The 18,472-nt window shown below is 34.9% G+C and overlaps 1 protein-coding gene across 1 annotated transcript; it reads right to left on the bottom strand.

The window, feature by feature from the left end:
* Nucleotides 1–15,409: 15,409 nt before the first annotated feature.
* LOC118054077 (transcription factor JUNGBRUNNEN 1) lies at nt 15,410–18,176 on the bottom strand. The gene is made up of 3 exons (XM_035065519.2): nt 17,883–18,176; nt 16,582–16,892; nt 15,410–15,941 (listed from the first exon to the last, which is right to left on the bottom strand). Exons 1-3 carry the CDS (start codon nt 18,106–18,108, stop codon nt 15,552–15,554), a joined length of 927 nt encoding a protein of 308 aa, XP_034921410.1. The 5' UTR covers nt 18,109–18,176; the 3' UTR covers nt 15,410–15,551.
* Nucleotides 18,177–18,472: the final 296 nt, after the last annotated feature.

Below are 18,472 nucleotides of genomic sequence, written 5' to 3'. Positions count from 1 at the left end.
GGTGCAGGTGGCTAGCTCTTTAAAGGGTATTTATGTGTGTGGTTGACTAGGGTTTTTCATTTTTTGTGGGTTACGGCTTCGATTTTTTTTTTTTCTATTGAGTTTTAGTGGGCTGGATCAATTTTCCAAAGTTGTAATTATAAGTATTTATAGTAAAGTAGAAAATTAAATATAAAAAGGAGATGGAAAATATGAGAAAAAGAATTAAGAAAGTATTTTTTGAAAAGAAGATTCATATTCTTATCAAGAGCGTATTTGATATTGTGGTAGCTGTTGTGATTGTGGTTTGAAAAAAAATTGTTTTTATAAAAAATATTTTTAGTTGAGGTTGGTTTGAAAAAATAGGTGTTTGGTTAAAACTGTGGTTGAAATTGAAGTTAAAAAAAAAAAGTAATTTAATGTGTTTGGTTAAGAATGCTTTTGAAATTGGGGTTATAAAATAATTTTAAAAAAATATATATATTAATATTGATGGTTTTAAATTTAAATATTGTAGAATTAATTACTCATATTACATCATGAAATAAAAAATACTTTATATAAAATATTTTTTATTATTCCATTAAACTATTTATAATTCCATTACATACAAAATTCATTTGATAAGAATTACAGTTTTCATTATTTTTTTAGCGTAGATAAAATATTATCAGGTATAAAATTGATATTACAGTGCGAGTGAATTTAATTCACTCTATTACTAGTTTTTTCGGGAAAAAAATATTGTTCACATCACAGTGTGAGTGAATTTAATTCACTTTAAACTAGTGTTTTTTTTTTTAAAAAAAAAATGTTAAAAAAATTTAATACACTAAAAAAAAAAAAAAACGTGAACAGTGTGCACTGTTTAACTAGTGTTTTTTTTTTTAAAAATAAAAATGTTAAAAAAACTTAATATAGTAAAAAAAAAGAAAAAAAAACGTGAACAGTGCATTATTGTGCACTGTTCATGCTAATTGCATTGTTCAGTGAACAGTGCAATTAGCATGCACAGTACGTGAAAAGCATGAATTCATTATTTTTCATTACCTGCGGTCCGAACGTAAAAAACATGTGGGATCCATGAACAATAACTCATTTTTTTCATTACCAAACGGCTGCCAATTGCGTTTGAATTAAAACGCAGCTGCAGACGCGTAACCAAACACCATCTAAATATGAATTTCTTTCTTTTGTTTATATTTATCTCCTATTATAAATACCATAAAAAAATTTGACTGACTTATCATGTAAACTAGTGGCCTATAAAAGATGGGGTGGACGGGATAACGAGAACAACAAAACACCTTGCATTCTTAGAGCTCTCAAAGTAAAAATAAAAATATAGAATTTCATGGGAGGTAGCAGTAGGAGATTTTACATATTCAAGTTTTACCTAGTGAATTTTTACACTGTTATTTTAGTTAAATTACAAAAATGATCGATCTGTACAGCAAGCTAATTACTACATTAAGAAGAAAAAATTTATACAAGTAAACTAGTCAATTTACTTGTGCTTCTTTGCAAGTGAAATTAAAAGTTTTAAACATAAAAAATATAAATGTTTTAACATTATGAAAAAATTTAATTATACATTAAAAAGTTAATGTTTATATTTAATAAAATAAGTTGAGAATCATATATACCAATAAATATTATCATGCTAACTAAAGACGATAAATTTAAAAACTAAGAAACATATACAAATTAAAAAGGTAACTAAAGTCTCTGCCCTTCCTTTTTTTGTTGTGAAATCATGAAATAAAGCTTATTTAGAATAATTTGTTAAAAATGCTTAGTAACAAGTTTGTTTACTAATAATAATAATAAACATGTCTTTATGCCTGCATTAGATATTTCTAGGGTTAGGGATTCTTTAATTATAGTTTTTTCAGCTTCTATTTTGGTTTATGTTGTTCAGTTTTCCCGTTCGGTTTATATGTGGGGGGTAGTTTTAAAGAGTTTATTGTGAATGCAATTAAGAGAAAAGTTAAAGAGGAGTTTTTTAAAGGTTTGTAATGAGAGGTTAAGGAGTTTAGTTGGTTTTTTTTTGTTTTTTTATTTTTTTTATGGTTTTGATTTTAAAAATAATGAATTGAAGAATGATATACAAAGAGATATTGATTTTAAAGAAATTAAATTAGGTGATTTGGAGAATTATGTTAATGTTAATCAATTGATAAAGATTTCAGCTTTGAATGCAAGAAATGTTGTTAAGGCAAATATTATTTGTGTAAAAAATGTTAATGGCATGAGGTAAATGATTGAGTTGAAAGATGATTTTTTATAAATTGTAACTTTCAATATTCTTATAACTTTTAGTTTTTCTAGTGTTCCTATAACTTTTGATAAAAATATATAATTAAAATTGAAAATACAAACTTTTTTAGTTTTCCTATAACTTTTAGGCATAAAAATCCATTATTTTATCGATAAAAACTAAAATAAAGACATGATTATAAGTGAAACATAATTTAGAATGAGCAAATCTTAAAATCAAAAGCTAAAGCTCAAGGAAGAGAAGGTGACACCTATTTTGCTTGATTTTTACTAGGGGAGGATGACTTAACTATGTTTGAAGGAATTCTATTATAGGTCTAGATTATGTGATATTATGTGATATCAATAGATTTGTAGCTATAACATATTTACATATTTGAAAGAGTATTTTAGTTTGTATGTTTGAAATAATTTGTCTTGAATTGTAATGGAATGATATTGTTGCTTTATGTTATGGTGGTATTGGATTTTAGAAAATAAAATCATGAATTTTGGGTTTTGAATTTTAGTCTAGGTAAGAAAGGAAGGAAAATGGTGGTAAAATAGGTTTTGTTGCTAAACTTGTATAAATGTGTTTGAAAAAGTTAAAATTGGTGAATAGTAGTCATAAATAAAATGGAATTGGTTTGTGGTTTTATTTATTGATATATATATATATATATATATATATATATATATATATATTTACAGGTAATAAAATTTTAGATAATCTCTCGTATATGGGAGATGTTGTCTGTCGCACCCCCCCAAAAAAATAAATCATCTTGCGAGTTCCACTGGCGAATTTTTTTATTTTGGTTTGGTTCTTTGGAGTCGCCACCTAGTATTTTGGTCACTAGGAAACCTAACTGGTCTCAGAGATCGGGTACGGGGACTGGTTGCGTAAAGGGAAGGTATTAGCACCCCAAATACGCCCTACCTAAGGTAAGCTGCATTGTTTTATAGTCTGATAAAAAACTAAAGTGTTATTGTACTTCTAGTCGTTGGTCTGTCTATGGTTCAAGAAAAATCCTCCTCGGTAAGAAGGTCTTTTATCTTATCGGGTAAAATCTTAACCGTTCTAACGTCTATACCAAAATTTTATTAATAATACTTAGGAATACGTTTTACGTATAAATTCGTAATCCCAAATACTAAAATAAGACAAAAAGATTTTTTAGAATTTTTGAAATATTGGCCTAGTTCTCATGGCTTGAATAAACTGGTTATTAAAGCCAAAATGCATGCTAATACATATATTGTTTTGAAAATTTTCTTTGTTGTGTGAAAATAATCTTATAATATTTATATATATATATTGGAGAGACTAGGCCGTGTTTTAAAAACAAAAAACAATTTTTGGAAAATATTATTTTTTTTATGCTTTGACGAAAATCGGGTATTTTAATATTGAGCTTGTATCCTTACGGTATAAAAATACAACCCAATATTAATCCGCTTTTAAAAAACAATATGCAGAAAAATCAATAATATTTTTAGGGAATTTTTAGAAATTTTTTGAAAGCAAAAACATTTTTATTTCTGAAAATCTTTGATGTTTTGACGAAAACCGGGTATTTATAACACTGGTTTTGTATCTTTACAGTATAAAAATACAAACCAAAATTAAACCATTTTGATAAAAATAGGCAGAAAAATCAACAACATTTTTATTTTTATTTTTTTTCGAATATTTTTTTATATATATATAAATACATTTTTTATATATATAACATATATACACATAATAATAATAATAATAATAATAATAATAATAATAATAATAATAGTATATTTATATATTAAAAGGGCTGGGCCGGCCCAAACTAAACTGGGCCGGACCCAGCCCATAGTCGTTGGGCCGATCTCGGCCCAACAAGTACCGGGCCGACCTCGGCCCAAAAGTACTGGGCCGAACTCGGCCCAAAAAATAATTAACCTCGGTCTGGGCCGGACCCGGCCCAGACCGCCGGACTGGGCCTGATCTCTCTGGCCCGGTCCACGTAATTCTGGGCCAGACAACATCTGGCCCAGAGGAATTAAAAAACGCAGGGGGGGAAATAATTCCCCCCCTCGTCCCCTGCATGCAGAACGCCTCTGCATGCAGGAGACGAAATTTAAGAAACAAAAAGAAAAAAAATGTGCAGGGGGGAGGGAAGCGTACCTGGCACGGCGGAGACGACGGCTTGGTGGCGGTGCTGCTGCGGAGACGGTGGCAGCTTGGCTTACGGACGGCGGTTCAGGCGGTTTTCTCTCTCTCTCCTCCCTTCGGGTCTCTCTCTCTCTATTCCTCTCGGGGTCTCCTCTTTTTTTTTTTTTTTCGGTTTTCTTCTCTATTTATAGGGGCAGAACCGTGGGGGGCCATGGGGTGTAACGGCTGGTCGGCCAACATCTAAAGGTGGTGGGGGCGAGGAGAGAGAGAGGCGCGGGATGGTTTTTGAAAACGGTTTTCTTCTTCTGTTGCAGGTTCGGGGGGGAAAAGAAGAAGAGGAACAGTGTCGTTCAAAACGACACCGTTCCGGTCCTCTTTTTTTTTTTTTTTTTTTTTTTTTTTTTTTAATATATGAAACGGCGTCGTTTTGGATAAAACGCGCCGTTTCATTTAAATGGCCAAACTTCAAATCAGTCCCCCAAATTTGGTCCCCGCCCCTCTTGTTGGCCGCCTTTTTCACTTTGGTCCTTGGCCTCTGATTTAAGCAATTGAGCCCCTAATTGATCAATAAACTTTCAATTTCTTCAATTAAGCCCCTGAACCGAAAAAGTGCAGCCCCTCCATTTACGCGCCTCTTCCAATTTGGTCCCTGGTTTCGGATTTTCTTAATTAAATCCCTAATTGGCCCTTAAACTTCAATATTTATGCAATTGAGCCCCTGATTTGACCCAATAAATTCCTAAAAAATATATTTTGGCCCAAGAACTTAAATTTCTCCAAATTAAAGCCCAAATTGACTTAAAAATCAATTTTTCTTGCCATCAAATCTTCTATAAATTCAATCAAAAATCCAATTAAGTCCATAAACATTCAAATTTGGGCTTTTCTCCTCAAAATTCAAATTTTCCTTCTCAATAGGGCTTTCATCCTTCAAGAATATACTGTCAAAAATTCAATCCTTGTATTTTTAAATTCCTTGACCAATTTTCTGACTTTTTTTCGGGCGCTTCTGCCTACGGTTATTTTCTAACCTCTTTTGGCTATTTATTTTATTTTTTTAGGGGGACCCAAAAATGGGTTACAACAGATGCCCCCTCTTTATAATACTTACGGAGCATGGGTTTTGCGCAGTAAGTGTTATAAAGATAAACCCAAAACGGAACTCCCGAAACTGATATGGTCGAAGCTTGATTTATCTGAAACTTTGTCCTTTACAACAATCCTCCTTAGCCCAAAACTATGATCCAAACTTAGTCATCTCGAGATCCTTATCCAGCGATCCTCTGAATTATTACTTTAGTTTGATCAACATGGAAATCCATCTGAGATCCCATTTGGTGATCTCCTTTAACCTGGAATCCCATTTGGCGATTCCTTTACTCATAACCAATACAAAAATGTGTGTGTGGTCTCTTTATGATGGGTGACCTGCCCGAATGGAAAAGGGAAAGAGTGGTCTCATTCTTTAGGTGACCTACCCAGAGGGAAGAATGGCCTCATTATTATGGGTGACCTACCCAGGTAAAAAAAAGATGAAGAATGGTCTCATTGTATGGGTGACCTACCCAGAAAAATAATGGTCTTATTGTATGGGTGACGAACCCGAGAAAAATGATGGTCTCATTGTATGGGTGACGAACCCAAGAAAAATGATGGTCATTGTATGGGTGACGAACCCGAGAAAAAAGATGGTCTCATTGTATGGGTGACGAACCCAAAAAAATGATGGTCTCATTGTATGGGTGACCTTCCCAAGAAAAATGATGGTCTCATTGTATGGGTGACCTACCCAGAAAAATGATGGTCTCATTGTATGGGTGACCTACCCAAGAAAAATGATGGTCTCATTGTATGGGTGACGAACCCAAGAAAAGTGATGGTCTCATTGTATGGGTGACGAACCCGAGAAAAAAGATGGTCTCATTGTATGGGTGACGAACCCAAGAAAAGTGATGGTCTCATTGTATGGGTGACGAACCCGAGAAAAAAGATGGTCTCATTGTATGGGTGACGAACCCAAGGGGAAGAATTCTGTAAACTCCATGCTTTTCTAAGAAATGGTTTCAATATGAGGTCCCTTCTAGCGACCTTCCTTGATGAATGTCGAAGTACGAGATCCCTTCTGGCGATCTCAAATAACTTGGAATCCCATCTGGCGATTCCTTTTATTCAAAGCTGAAATATTAGGTCCCTTCTAACGACCTCCATCGAAATATGAGATCCCTTCTGGCGATCTCCTTTAGCCAAACAACTTGGAATCCTATCTGGCGATTCCTTTTATACCAAAGCTGAAATTTGAGGTCCCTTCTGGCGACCTCCATTGATGAATATCGAAAACGAGATCCCTTCTGGCGATCTCAAACAACTTGGAATCCCATCTAGCGATTCCTTTTATTCAAAGCTGAAATATGAGGTCTCTTCTGGCGACCTTCATCGAAATATGAGATCCCTTCTAGCGATCTCCTTTAGCCAAACAACTTGGAATCCCATCTGGCGATTCCTTTTATACCAAAGCTGAAATTTGAGGTCCCTTCTGGCGACCTCCATTGATGAATATCGAAAACGAGACCCCTTCTGGCGATCTCAAACAACTTGGAATCCCATCTGGCGATTCCTTTTATTCAAAGCTGAAATATGAGGTCCCTTCTGGCGACCTTCATCGAAATACGAGATCCCTTCTGTCGATCTCAACAACTTGGAATCCCATTTGGTGATTCCTTTTTACCGAATGCTGTCCATGTCGTTCTTCCTGCTGGCAGGGTTTGAAAACCATTATCTTCTCTTCTTGTTGTTCTAGAATCAACTCAATGATTCTTTCTTCGTCCATAATCTTGTTGGAATGCGCTACGATCTCCTCCTGTAACGATCCAAAAAACATATATGCAATGATTTATGATTAGATGCAATGCATGCATTCATACCTGGTTTTGAAACATAGGTCCCAGCCTCTTCTTCTAGTTCATGAGACTCCCTCTTAACATGAACTTGCTTTTGAAGTCGTATGCTGGACTTATCTCTCGTGTTGCCTATCATATTCTTGGAGAAGAAGTCTTTGACTTTCTTCAAGTAGTTCTTTTCTCAAAATGTATGACTTGTATTTGCCTCTCTGTCATGCTTTTGTCAAATGTTTTAGCTTGGTTTTCAAATCGTAGGCTTTCGTAAAACTTTTCATAAAACATCTCGTCTTGCCCCCAGTGTAGGGGTGCGATCCTAGTCTGGGTTTTTATATAGAGAAGAAATTCATTTCGACTCAAAACAAAACCACCAACAAAAAACTCTTTAGAGAGTGAAAGGACAATAATAATTTTTTTCAAAAATGCACATTGTTAGGATTGATAAACTCTATTTTTATCTTGAAAGAAAATTTATAGGTGATGTATCAATTCATTATGTTATCCAGAGGTGAGGTTGTATTTCAAGGGTAGCTTTTCTTAAATTTCATATTAAACCATTTTATGATACTTTATTTGTAACCACTCAACTTGTTCCAAAAGTGCATAATCTCATCATTTATTTAAAGAAAAGGTATGCTCAAAGACAAACATAAAATCTGGCTGACAATATGAGCTCTGAATGCTCACTAGAGAAAATAAAAGCAAAGACAAAAGCAAATGACAAAAACATGCTAAGGCAAATAAAGTTGTTTTACATTTTGAAAACTACGAGAAGTTCTTGGGTCAACCCGTCCTGAAACTTCTTCTAGTGTGTGGAAAGTCAACCGAGGCAATGCTTCATCTTCCTTCCCCACTTGCATTTCCTTGTCTTCTCCTTCGATCTTGCCTTCTTCATTATTGACGACTCTTGACCAAGGTTTTCCAACCTTTATCCCCTATCACTTTTGTCATGACCATGCAATGGATTTGAATTGATATTGGGTGTGTGTCTTCAAATGACACCCATCCTATCTTGATGAGCTTCAACAACTTGTTCTTGAAACCGTAGCACGTTTCAAGACAATGCCCAGGAATACCAGCATGGTACTCGCAAGTCAACTCGGGCTTATACCAGATGGGGAATGGTGGTTGTAGTGGTAATGTAGGGATAGGAGCTATTTGTCCAATGCTCAGTAGTTTGGCATATATGTCCTTCAGAGGCATGGGTAATGGCGGTAGTTGTTCTGAAATGTATCTTGTGTTTGGTCGTTGGTGGTTGTTTTGGGTGTTTGACTGGCCATTTGCTCGATTAGGGGAAAAAGGTTTGTTAAAGTTTACGTGGGCCACATGAGAGGTAGGTATTTGTGGGTTATACGAATCTGTTATCTTGTCATTGGACCCACCTTCGAAGTTGTTAACGGGACCTTTCATTTTTCTTCCGATAAAACCCTTTGTCTCCAATGGCTCAATTATGCGTCCAGCTTTAATCCCTTGCTCGATTCTTTCCGCTATGCGTACAACATCATAGAAATGTTGAGATGAGCTACCCATTAAATGCTCATAGTAGGGTGCCTTGAATGTATTGGCGAACAAATTCACCATCTCTGTTTCTATCAAAGGGGTTGCACATGCATGGCCTCGTCCCTCCACCTTTGCGCATAAGCCCTTACTGATTCTTGGCTTCTCTTTTCCATTGACATAAGGCTCATTCGATCTGGAGCAATTTCCAAATTGAACTTGTATTGCTTAAGGAAAGCCTCAACTAAATCCTTCCATTTCTTGATCTTGGCATTATCCAGCCTCATGTACCAACTTAGCGCCGACCCCGATAGACTATCTTGGAAAAAGTAGATCAGTAACTTATCGTCATGAATCACCTCAGCCATCTTATTGCAATAAGATCGAAGGTGAGTGTTTGGGCATTCCAACCCAGTGTACTTTATAAACTCCGGTATCCTAAATTTTTTTGGTACCGTGATGTTTTGGTACCAAACATATTTCAGACGCTCGCATGGGGTCAAACCAGTCATTTCCCTCGACTGCTCTTAACCTTTCTTCCAAAGCTGATATCTTGTCATCGTTCATAAAACCAGTGGACCTATTATCGGAAGGCCCATCTGCTGTGATGTGAGCTTGAGGGGGCTGAATGGGAATGGCAGGTGCAAAGTGTTGCCCCGTCGCTGAATCTGCCCCCAAGTTCTGAGATATCCCCGGGACATGAACTGACGGCGCTCCTATAGGTGGTTGGGTAGATGTTCCCTCCCCGTTCTTCGCTCTTAAAAGTTGCTCAAGCAGATTGGTCAGTCGAGAAACTTCATTTTTCACAGATTCCAACTCGGTCTGGTAGTGCGACTCTAATTGAGCTCTTTCTTCGTTTTCCATTCTTGATCTGGACCGGGTTTGGTGGACTCTGGATGTAGGACCTATGTTTCACGATCTGTAATGCATATGATAACAAAATGCGTGATGAAAATGTGATGCACAAGTGATGTGCGATGAGTATAACATTATTAATCTTGATGCAGATAAGATACATAACCTAAGGACAAGCTCTATTTATTAAGTGATAGTGGGTAAGTTTTCTATATGGTCTCGAAGGGTCTCATATCTGCCCAGTGACGTTCTTCGTAAAGAAGTATGGGGGCGTTGCAAGGAACAGTTAAGACACGTATGCCCACCATTACCAAGCAGGCACTCAGATATGAGTTGGGTGTTTCACGCATTTAAACCCCGACCAATAGTCTTAGGGTAAATCGCTAATTCCCCACTTAACTTAAGGCTTGTGTGTGCTTTTCAAAATTAAGGCAAGTGATGCATGAGACAATTGTATATAATGCATGAATAAATGCGCGTAAAAATAAAAACAAATACGCGATTAAATAAAAGGAAAGGCATATAAAAAATAAGCACAGGAAAACACAAATAAATCAGACAAAAACAAAGCTTAGTCTACAAGGTCCCCAGTGGAGTCGCCATTCTGTCGCACCCCCCCAAAAAAATAAATCATCTTGCGAGTTCCACTGGCGAATTTTTTTATTTTGGTTTGGTTCTTTGGAGTCGCCACCTAGTATTTTGGTCACTAGGAAACCTAACTGGTCTCAGAGATCGGGTACGGGGACTGGTTGCGTAAAGGGAAGGTATTAGCACCCCAAATACGCCCTACCTAAGGTAAGCTGCATTGTTTTATAGTCTGATAAAAACTAAAGTGTTATTGTACTTCTAGTCGTTGGTCTGTCTATGGTTCAAGAAAAATCCTCCTCGGTAAGAAGGTCTTTTATCTTATCGGGTAAAAATCTTAACCGTTCTAACGTCTATACCAAAATTTTATTAATAATACTTAGGAATACGTTTTACGTATAAATTCGTAATCCCAAATACTAAAATAAGACAAAAAGATTTTTTAGAATTTTTGAAATATTGGCCTAGTTCTCATGGCTTGAATAAACTGGTTATTAAAGCCAAAATGCATGCTAATACATATATTGTTTTGAAAATTTTCTTTGTTGTGTGAAAATAATCTTATAATATTTATATATATATATTTGGAGAGACTAGGCCGTGTTTTAAAACAAAAAACAATTTTTGGAAAATATTATTTTTTTTTATGCTTTGACGAAAATCGGGTATTTTAATATTGAGCTTGTATCCTTACGGTATAAAAATACAACCCAATATTAATCCGCTTTTAAAAACAATATGCAGAAAAATCAATAATATTTTTTAGGGAATTTTTAGAAATTTTTTGAAAGCAAAAACATTTTTTATTCTGAAAATCTTTGATGTTTTGACGAAAACCGGGTATTTATAACACTGGTTTTGTATCTTTACAGTATAAAAATACAAACCAAAATTAAACCATTTTGATAAAAATAGGCAGAAAAATCAACAACATTTTTATTTTTATTTTTTTTTCGAAATATTTTTTATATATATAACATATATACACATAATAATAATAATAATAATAATAATAATAATAGTATATTTATATATTAAAAGGGCTGGGCCGGCCCAAACTAAACTGGGCCGGACCCAGCCCATAGTCGTTGGGCCGATCTCGGCCCAACAAGTACCGGGCCGACCTCGGCCCAAAAGTACTGGGCCGAACTCGGCCCAAAAAATAATTAACCTCGGTCTGGGCCGGACCCGGCCCAGACCGCCGGACTGGGCCTGATCTCTCTGGCCCGGTCCACGTAATTCTGGGCCAGACAACATCTGGCCCAGAGGAATTAAAAAACGCAGGGGGGGAAATAATTCCCCCCTCGTCCCCTGCATGCAGAACGCCTCTGCATGCAGGAGACGAAATTTAAGAAACAAAAAGAAAAAAAATGTGCAGGGGGGAGGGAAGCGTACCTGGCACGGCGGAGACGACGGCTTGGTGGCGGTGCTGCTGCGGAGACGGTGGCAGCTTGGCTTACGGACGGCGGTTCAGGCGGTTTTCTCTCTCTCTCCTCCCTTCGGGTCTCTCTCTCTCTATTCCTCTCGGGGTCTCCTCTTTTTTTTTTTTTTTCGGTTTTCTTCTCTATTTATAGGGGCAGAACCGTGGGGGCCATGGGGTGTAACGGCTGGTCGGCCAACATCTAAAGGTGGTGGGGGCGAGGAGAGAGAGAGGCGCGGGATGGTTTTTGAAAACGGTTTTCTTCTTCTGTTGCAGGTTCGGGGGGAAAAGAAGAAGAGGAACAGTGTCGTTCAAAACGACACCGTTCCGGTCCTCTTTTTTTTTTTTTTTTTTTTTTTTTTTTTTTTTTAATATATGAAACGGCGTCGTTTTGGATAAAACGCGCCGTTTCATTTAAATGGCCAAACTTCAAATCAGTCCCCAAATTTGGTCCCCGCCCCTCTTGTTGGCCGCCTTTTTCACTTTGGTCCTTGGCCTCTGATTTAAGCAATTGAGCCCCCTAATTGATCAATAAACTTTCAATTTCTTCAATTAAGCCCCTGAACCGAAAAAGTGCAGCCCCTCCATTTACGCGCCTCTTCCAATTTGGTCCCTGGTTTCGGATTTTCTTAATTAAATCCCTAATTGGCCCTTAAACTTCAATATTTATGCAATTGAGCCCCTGATTTGACCCAATAAATTCCTAAAAAATATATTTTGGCCCAAGAACTTAAATTTCTCCAAATTAAAGCCCAAATTGACTTAAAAATCAATTTTTCTTGCCATCAAATCTTCTATAAATTCAATCAAAAATCCAATTAAGTCCATAAACATTCAAATTTGGGCTTTTCTCCTCAAAATTCAAATTTTCCTTCTCAATAGGGCTTTCATCCTTCAAGAATATACTGTCAAAAATTCAATCCTTGTATTTTTAAATTCCTTGACCAATTTTCTGACTTTTTTTCGGGCGCTTCTGCCTACGGTTATTTTCTAACCTCTTTTGGCTATTTATTTTATTTTTTTAGGGGGACCCAAAAATGGGTTACAACATTGTCAATTTCTTTTTTAAAATAGAATATAATGAGAATGTTATTATCTTTTTGATGTTTTAATTTGTTGAAATGATGAAGAGAAGATCATTAGTGGGTGATATAAACGAATAACAATGTTGTTGGTTCTTCCAGCAATGCTTATAAGGACTATGAGTAGCTAAGTGCTGACTATGACCAGACATACGAGGCACATACATCCTCTCTCAATGCAAGTTCATCAAGTGCAATGCCGCCTCGTAGAGGGGTTGTGCTTTTTGAGGATGATCTATATACACTGATAAGTACATTGCTCAGTAGAAACCTGACCACAACATGTAATTTTGTTTTCATTTCCTGCATGATTAAAAAATAAACAAAAATGGATAATTTTTAGACAATTAATTTCAATGGATGAATGGAATTTCAAGTTTACAAATGTGAAGGCTGCTTGCACGGTAACATCGATGATGAAATCATTGATGAAAGGCTTTTGTTTAAATGAAGTTAGGTTTTTAAAAATTTTAAAAAGAAACCTATGATTGATGTTTGGTTTGGAAAGTTCAAAGTTAGTATATACATAAATATTTATTTTTTATTATTTTAATTTAGTTAATTTTTTTAATTTTAATAAACTAATTATTTAATGAAATTGACATGTAAAGTTGGAAAAAGGCTGACAATGCTATTGCAAGGAAGGTGTGAGAGAATCACAATGCTATTAGATAAGATTGAATTCAAAATGTTATATTTTTTTATTTAAATGTTCAAATTTTATTTTTCATTCTCTTAACTGATAATTTATTTCTACAATATAAGTTGCATGATTTATAGTATGAGGCACAAAAAGAGAAGCAAGAAAGAGGTCTTTTAGGCTAGGAAGATGTGGTCGTACATCTCAAAAGCTATTTAGAAAGCTTATATCCAACACGTGACATCTAAGCATTTTGTGCAACGGTCATGGTCTGATGTGGAGAATTGAAATAAGGAGATTAATGATTCAATTACCACGCACACTGGCAGATCCATAATGTTCATTTAGCATACGAAATGGATGGTAATATTTTGTTTTATTATATATTTTTTTAAATTGTTGTTTTATATGAAAATATTTAATTAACAATAACATCATTTTGTAGTTTATGGTTCTTGGTTGCAATCCAAGGTCAATGAAGTTTTTTTTTTTTTTTTTTTTTTTTGTAAAAACTCACATGCGAAATAGGGATCATCGAAAAGGGGTCTAACATCTCGTGGATAGTTAAGCTTAGAAGTTCATGGTAAATTGGATTTCAGCAATTGTTTCTTAAGTTATTATTTTTTTTTTTTAACTTTGCCGACTATTTTTTTTTCCCGGAAACATATAACATCCTGTCGCAAGAGAGATATGAGGACAATCCTTCAACCCCTATAAAACTCGATTCAGATTTGTGGTTGGAGGCTTGATTGTTCGATGGAATTGATATAAATTGGGTTTCTGGTATCTCAAACTCCACAACCAAGGATATGCGAACAAGCAAAAATGTATCAACCGTTGGTTCCTCGTGATCAGGTTCGAGCTCCCAATCTTTTACCATCCAGATGATTGTATAAGAACAAGTCAAAGCTTAGAGAGTGATTATTCAAGGAGTCGTCAAACCTCGGTTGTACATATGGTCACCTCGTCACCCACCTAGTCCTGATGAAGATCCATATTCGCCTCCTTCTGCTCCTTCAACTTCTATCCTTTAGATAAATTATATTCGAACTACTATATATTTTTTAAAATTTATAATAAATATTTGGTTTTTTTATTTTAGTTTTATTTATTTTAATTTTTTTTTGTTTTGTTTATTTTAATTTTTTTAAAAAATATTAAATACAATACTTTCGAAATGACCAATGAAATACGCCCCTCAAAAAGTTCTAAAGAGTTGGAAAATAATTACAGGACCTTGCCAGTGACAATTACAGACAAAATTATCGACAAACTAAATCTCTTAAAAAGTTTCAAAAAGTTGAAAAAACATTACAGGAATTTCCTCTGACAATATGTAAATTACCAATAGAATCACCAACAAGTTAATTCTGTTGGTAATATGAATTTAATCACCAATAAAATTATAAATGATCTTTTTTATCAATGATGTGTCATACCCGTTGATGAAATTATTAACAAAATGATGCTAATAATTTTTTTTTGTTTGATATATATTTTTTTTATTTATAAATTTATCGGTGATTATACACTAATATAATCATCTTCGTAAAGAAAATCATCGACAATAAATTTTTTGACAAGCAGTTACTGTCCATGATTTCAAAGATAAATGTTTTCATGAAAGAATCAATGTTTAAATGCCTACAAAGCATTCCGTCGATATCATTTTTTAAAAATCATTTTTGATATCAGCATATTAAAACGATTCAAAAAGTATAAATTGCACTCAATTTTAGTAAAAAAAATTTTTTTGAAAATTTTCTATAAGCAGGTTCAACCGAGTGCCAAACGGGCAACCGGAAGAGAAAAGGTAAAGGAGAGATTTTGAGGCTATAGCCCGCGATAGCAGCCGATCGACGACAGCTCAATGGTTTAAAGGCTGGGAAAGTTTTTTTGAGAGAGTCACAGGGTGTCTAATCTTAAGGTGTGTTTTTTTCAGAGAAGCGGCTGATTTGCTTATTGGCTGATCAATTTCATGAATTCAAATCCATCTACTCAATTTCCATGCAACATCCATTAAAGAAGTAGAAAAGCATGAGTACCTTTCGAAACAGAAAAAGTTTTAGTCCATGGGAAAACAAATATTGTCTTTCAGGGCTATGTATTATATATTACAAACCACCTAGTAAAGCTAATTTAATTAGTCCCAGTTAACTATATATCATTAATATAATCACACAAATATTCACACTAGAAAGGGATCAAAAGCACAATCTACAACTGATGTAAGCTCATCCCAGTCCCCAAGCGTAAGAATCTGATTTCCAAATGGGCTGGAAATGTTTAAAGATGAAGCCATAGATGGTGGTTGAGCTACGTAGCTCAACTGGTCCACATGCAGTGGTTTCCTCTCCTTGACATGATGAACTGGAGGCTTATTATCGTAATGTTGAATGAGTGGAGCACCAAAATTGCCGTAGCTTTCTTGATTGTAATTAGATTCCAGTTGACAGCATATCTTGGAGCTTGTGTCGATTGGTGCTTGTTGAGGTGTAGTTGATAATTGCTTCAAATCTGGTGTGTATTTTCTGCATGACACATTTCTTTTGAAAATTCTACACAGTGTCCATACCTCCTGTAATCCATCAAAAATCAATTGCCAAAGAAAAGATGAATGAGTATTCCAATTACCATGATCTTTTCAATTCCATGATGAGAAACTATATAATAGTGCACGAGGCCATTCCATCGGTCCATCATATAATAATACCAAGACCACCAATATGATGGAGGAACAGCATCTCTTCGCACATGCCTGGAACTGCGAAAGATTTTCTTTTTCCCACATACAAAAAACATAATATCATGTATACTTGGTCTATATGAACGTAACCAATCATATTTCAGGGACGTCTCACTGCAGCAGACGAAGACTCTAATACGTACCATGTTAAAGAATTACTCAATCTAAAGATTTAAATTATTATTAAACGAATTCCCAAGTAAAAGTTTATTATATTCTCTGATACATATGAAACTATTTCATGTATAATTATCATTGTGTAAATCTGTTGCTTTATGATTTACAACAATACTAGAGAGTAGAGATACAAGAGTTTATTTTCCCTGCTATACCTCTCACTGACAAAATTATAACGATGATAGAATCATTGATTGAGCAAAGATCAGTATTTGGTAAAAGAATTTGTTAAGAAAATCATAATATCTCTAGCATCTATAATTTATAATTTATTGTAGTTAGTTCATGTTCTTACAGCTTCTTGGTCAGAGATTTTAGCTTTGACGGTGGCCGTGGAGGTGCTGTTATCTTTCGTGGGAAGGCGAAACTCGTGCATCATCCAATCGGTTTTTGTACCTTTTCCAGCTCTTCCGCGGTAGTAAACAAGTGTTTTCTTGAGTCCAATGCTGTCACGGCCTTCTCCTCCAAGTGAATACACCGGCTTATCAATGCCGGTTGCTTTCCAAAATCCAGACCCTGTCACCCTGTTAGGTCTTATGCTATTCCTGTACTTTCTTCCTCGTTTGCAAAAGAAGTACCCTTCCTTATCTCCCACACAGCTTGACTCTACATGAATATACACCAAATAAATTAGAGAGAGATGTGAAGCAAAATATGTAAGAAGTTGGCATGCTGGCTGAAACAAGTGGTTTATACAAAAATAGTTTCGCCAGCTATTTTGTTTTTCTTCAAGAGGAAATGAAATTATTCTCTCTCGTTATTTCGTTTTTTTTTTTTTTTTTTTTTCATTCGTAAAAGGCCCTGGTATTTTACCATTTTTCTTATTGAAGAAGAAGTTTTTATTAAGCAACTGATTTAGGTATTGAAAATATGGCATGGCCAAACACGAGAAGAAAATTATCGAAGACGAAGTAAAAAAATTATAATTTAAACATGAATCAAACAAATTGAACTAACTTTCCCATTAACTTACTAAAATAAGACAAATTAAGCAAAATATAAATGTATAAAAGAGAAATATAATCAAGAAACCCAATTAACTTCTTAATTAATTAATTAATGAACTCTGTGTGTGGCCGAATTATTTGCTATATAGTTTCTTTCTCTATAAATATATGTAAAATTCACATGAAAAAAATGCATAAAACAAGTATTGAAAATATCCTTTATAGCCACCACCACTTTGTTACATAGCTTTCTTGCAAAGACAGTGATAAACACCTTTTGTTTTGTTGTTTCATTTTTCTCGAGTGATGTCCTCTCTCTCTCTCACAAGTGCGCGTGTTATATTTAGCCATGGATATGGCTAGAAATCCCAACCGATCATTTATATCTCTTCATATCAACATATGCCAAGAAATTAAAAGTATATATATTTGCTACCTAGAGATCAGTCATGCACTATAACTTCATTAAAATTAATGAAAATGATTACTTAAAATATATATTATATCAATAAATCCATGCACAAAATTCTTATGGATTTGTTTTCTCAAACCCTAATATTTCCTTTTATTTTGATTAAAAAAACTCATGTGAAAAAGAAAAAGAGATATTTTATGGAAAAATATTTAAGAGCTGAAACAAATAACTTACTTGGTAGATCCCATGGATCATATTTGTAGATCTCGACTTGTTTGATGAGTTCAATTCTGAGAGGCTTCTTGTCAACCATTCTACGAAGATAGAACCCAACAAGTTCTTCATCTGTTGGGTGAAATCGAAACCCTGGAAGTTGAACTTCTTCTTCATCATCATCATCTTTATAATTAGTACTCCTCAGATGATCTTGACTGTTCATATTGATGATCTTCTCCACCATTCGCTACAACCCCCTTTTTTGTCTGCTGTTGTGGTAGAGAGAAAATGGTGATCATAACAGTTTGAAGTTAATTTTGGACATGAAAGAACGTTATTTAATAATGTCTTGATGAGGGGCTAAGGTCAAGTCTGAATTTTGACTCTACTAGGTATATAGGACCCACCAAGATCCAAGAAGGTAGAAATAGTCTTTGCATTTGTTCTTTAGTTGCCATCCACGACTTGATAAAATCAGGCACTTGATCCTAGAATCACAGCTTTGTATTATACTTTTCTTAGTCTCGAATCTTCCAGTATATGAAACCACACACAAGTGTAAAACAAGAAGACTTGATGACCAAGACAAACCTCCCCCAAATTAATTT

Source organism: Populus alba, chromosome 5 (genome assembly GCF_005239225.2).
Source record: "Populus alba chromosome 5, ASM523922v2, whole genome shotgun sequence".
NCBI classification, from domain to species: domain Eukaryota; kingdom Viridiplantae; phylum Streptophyta; class Magnoliopsida; order Malpighiales; family Salicaceae; genus Populus; species Populus alba.
This window is presented reverse-complemented; position numbering and strand designations above follow the sequence as displayed.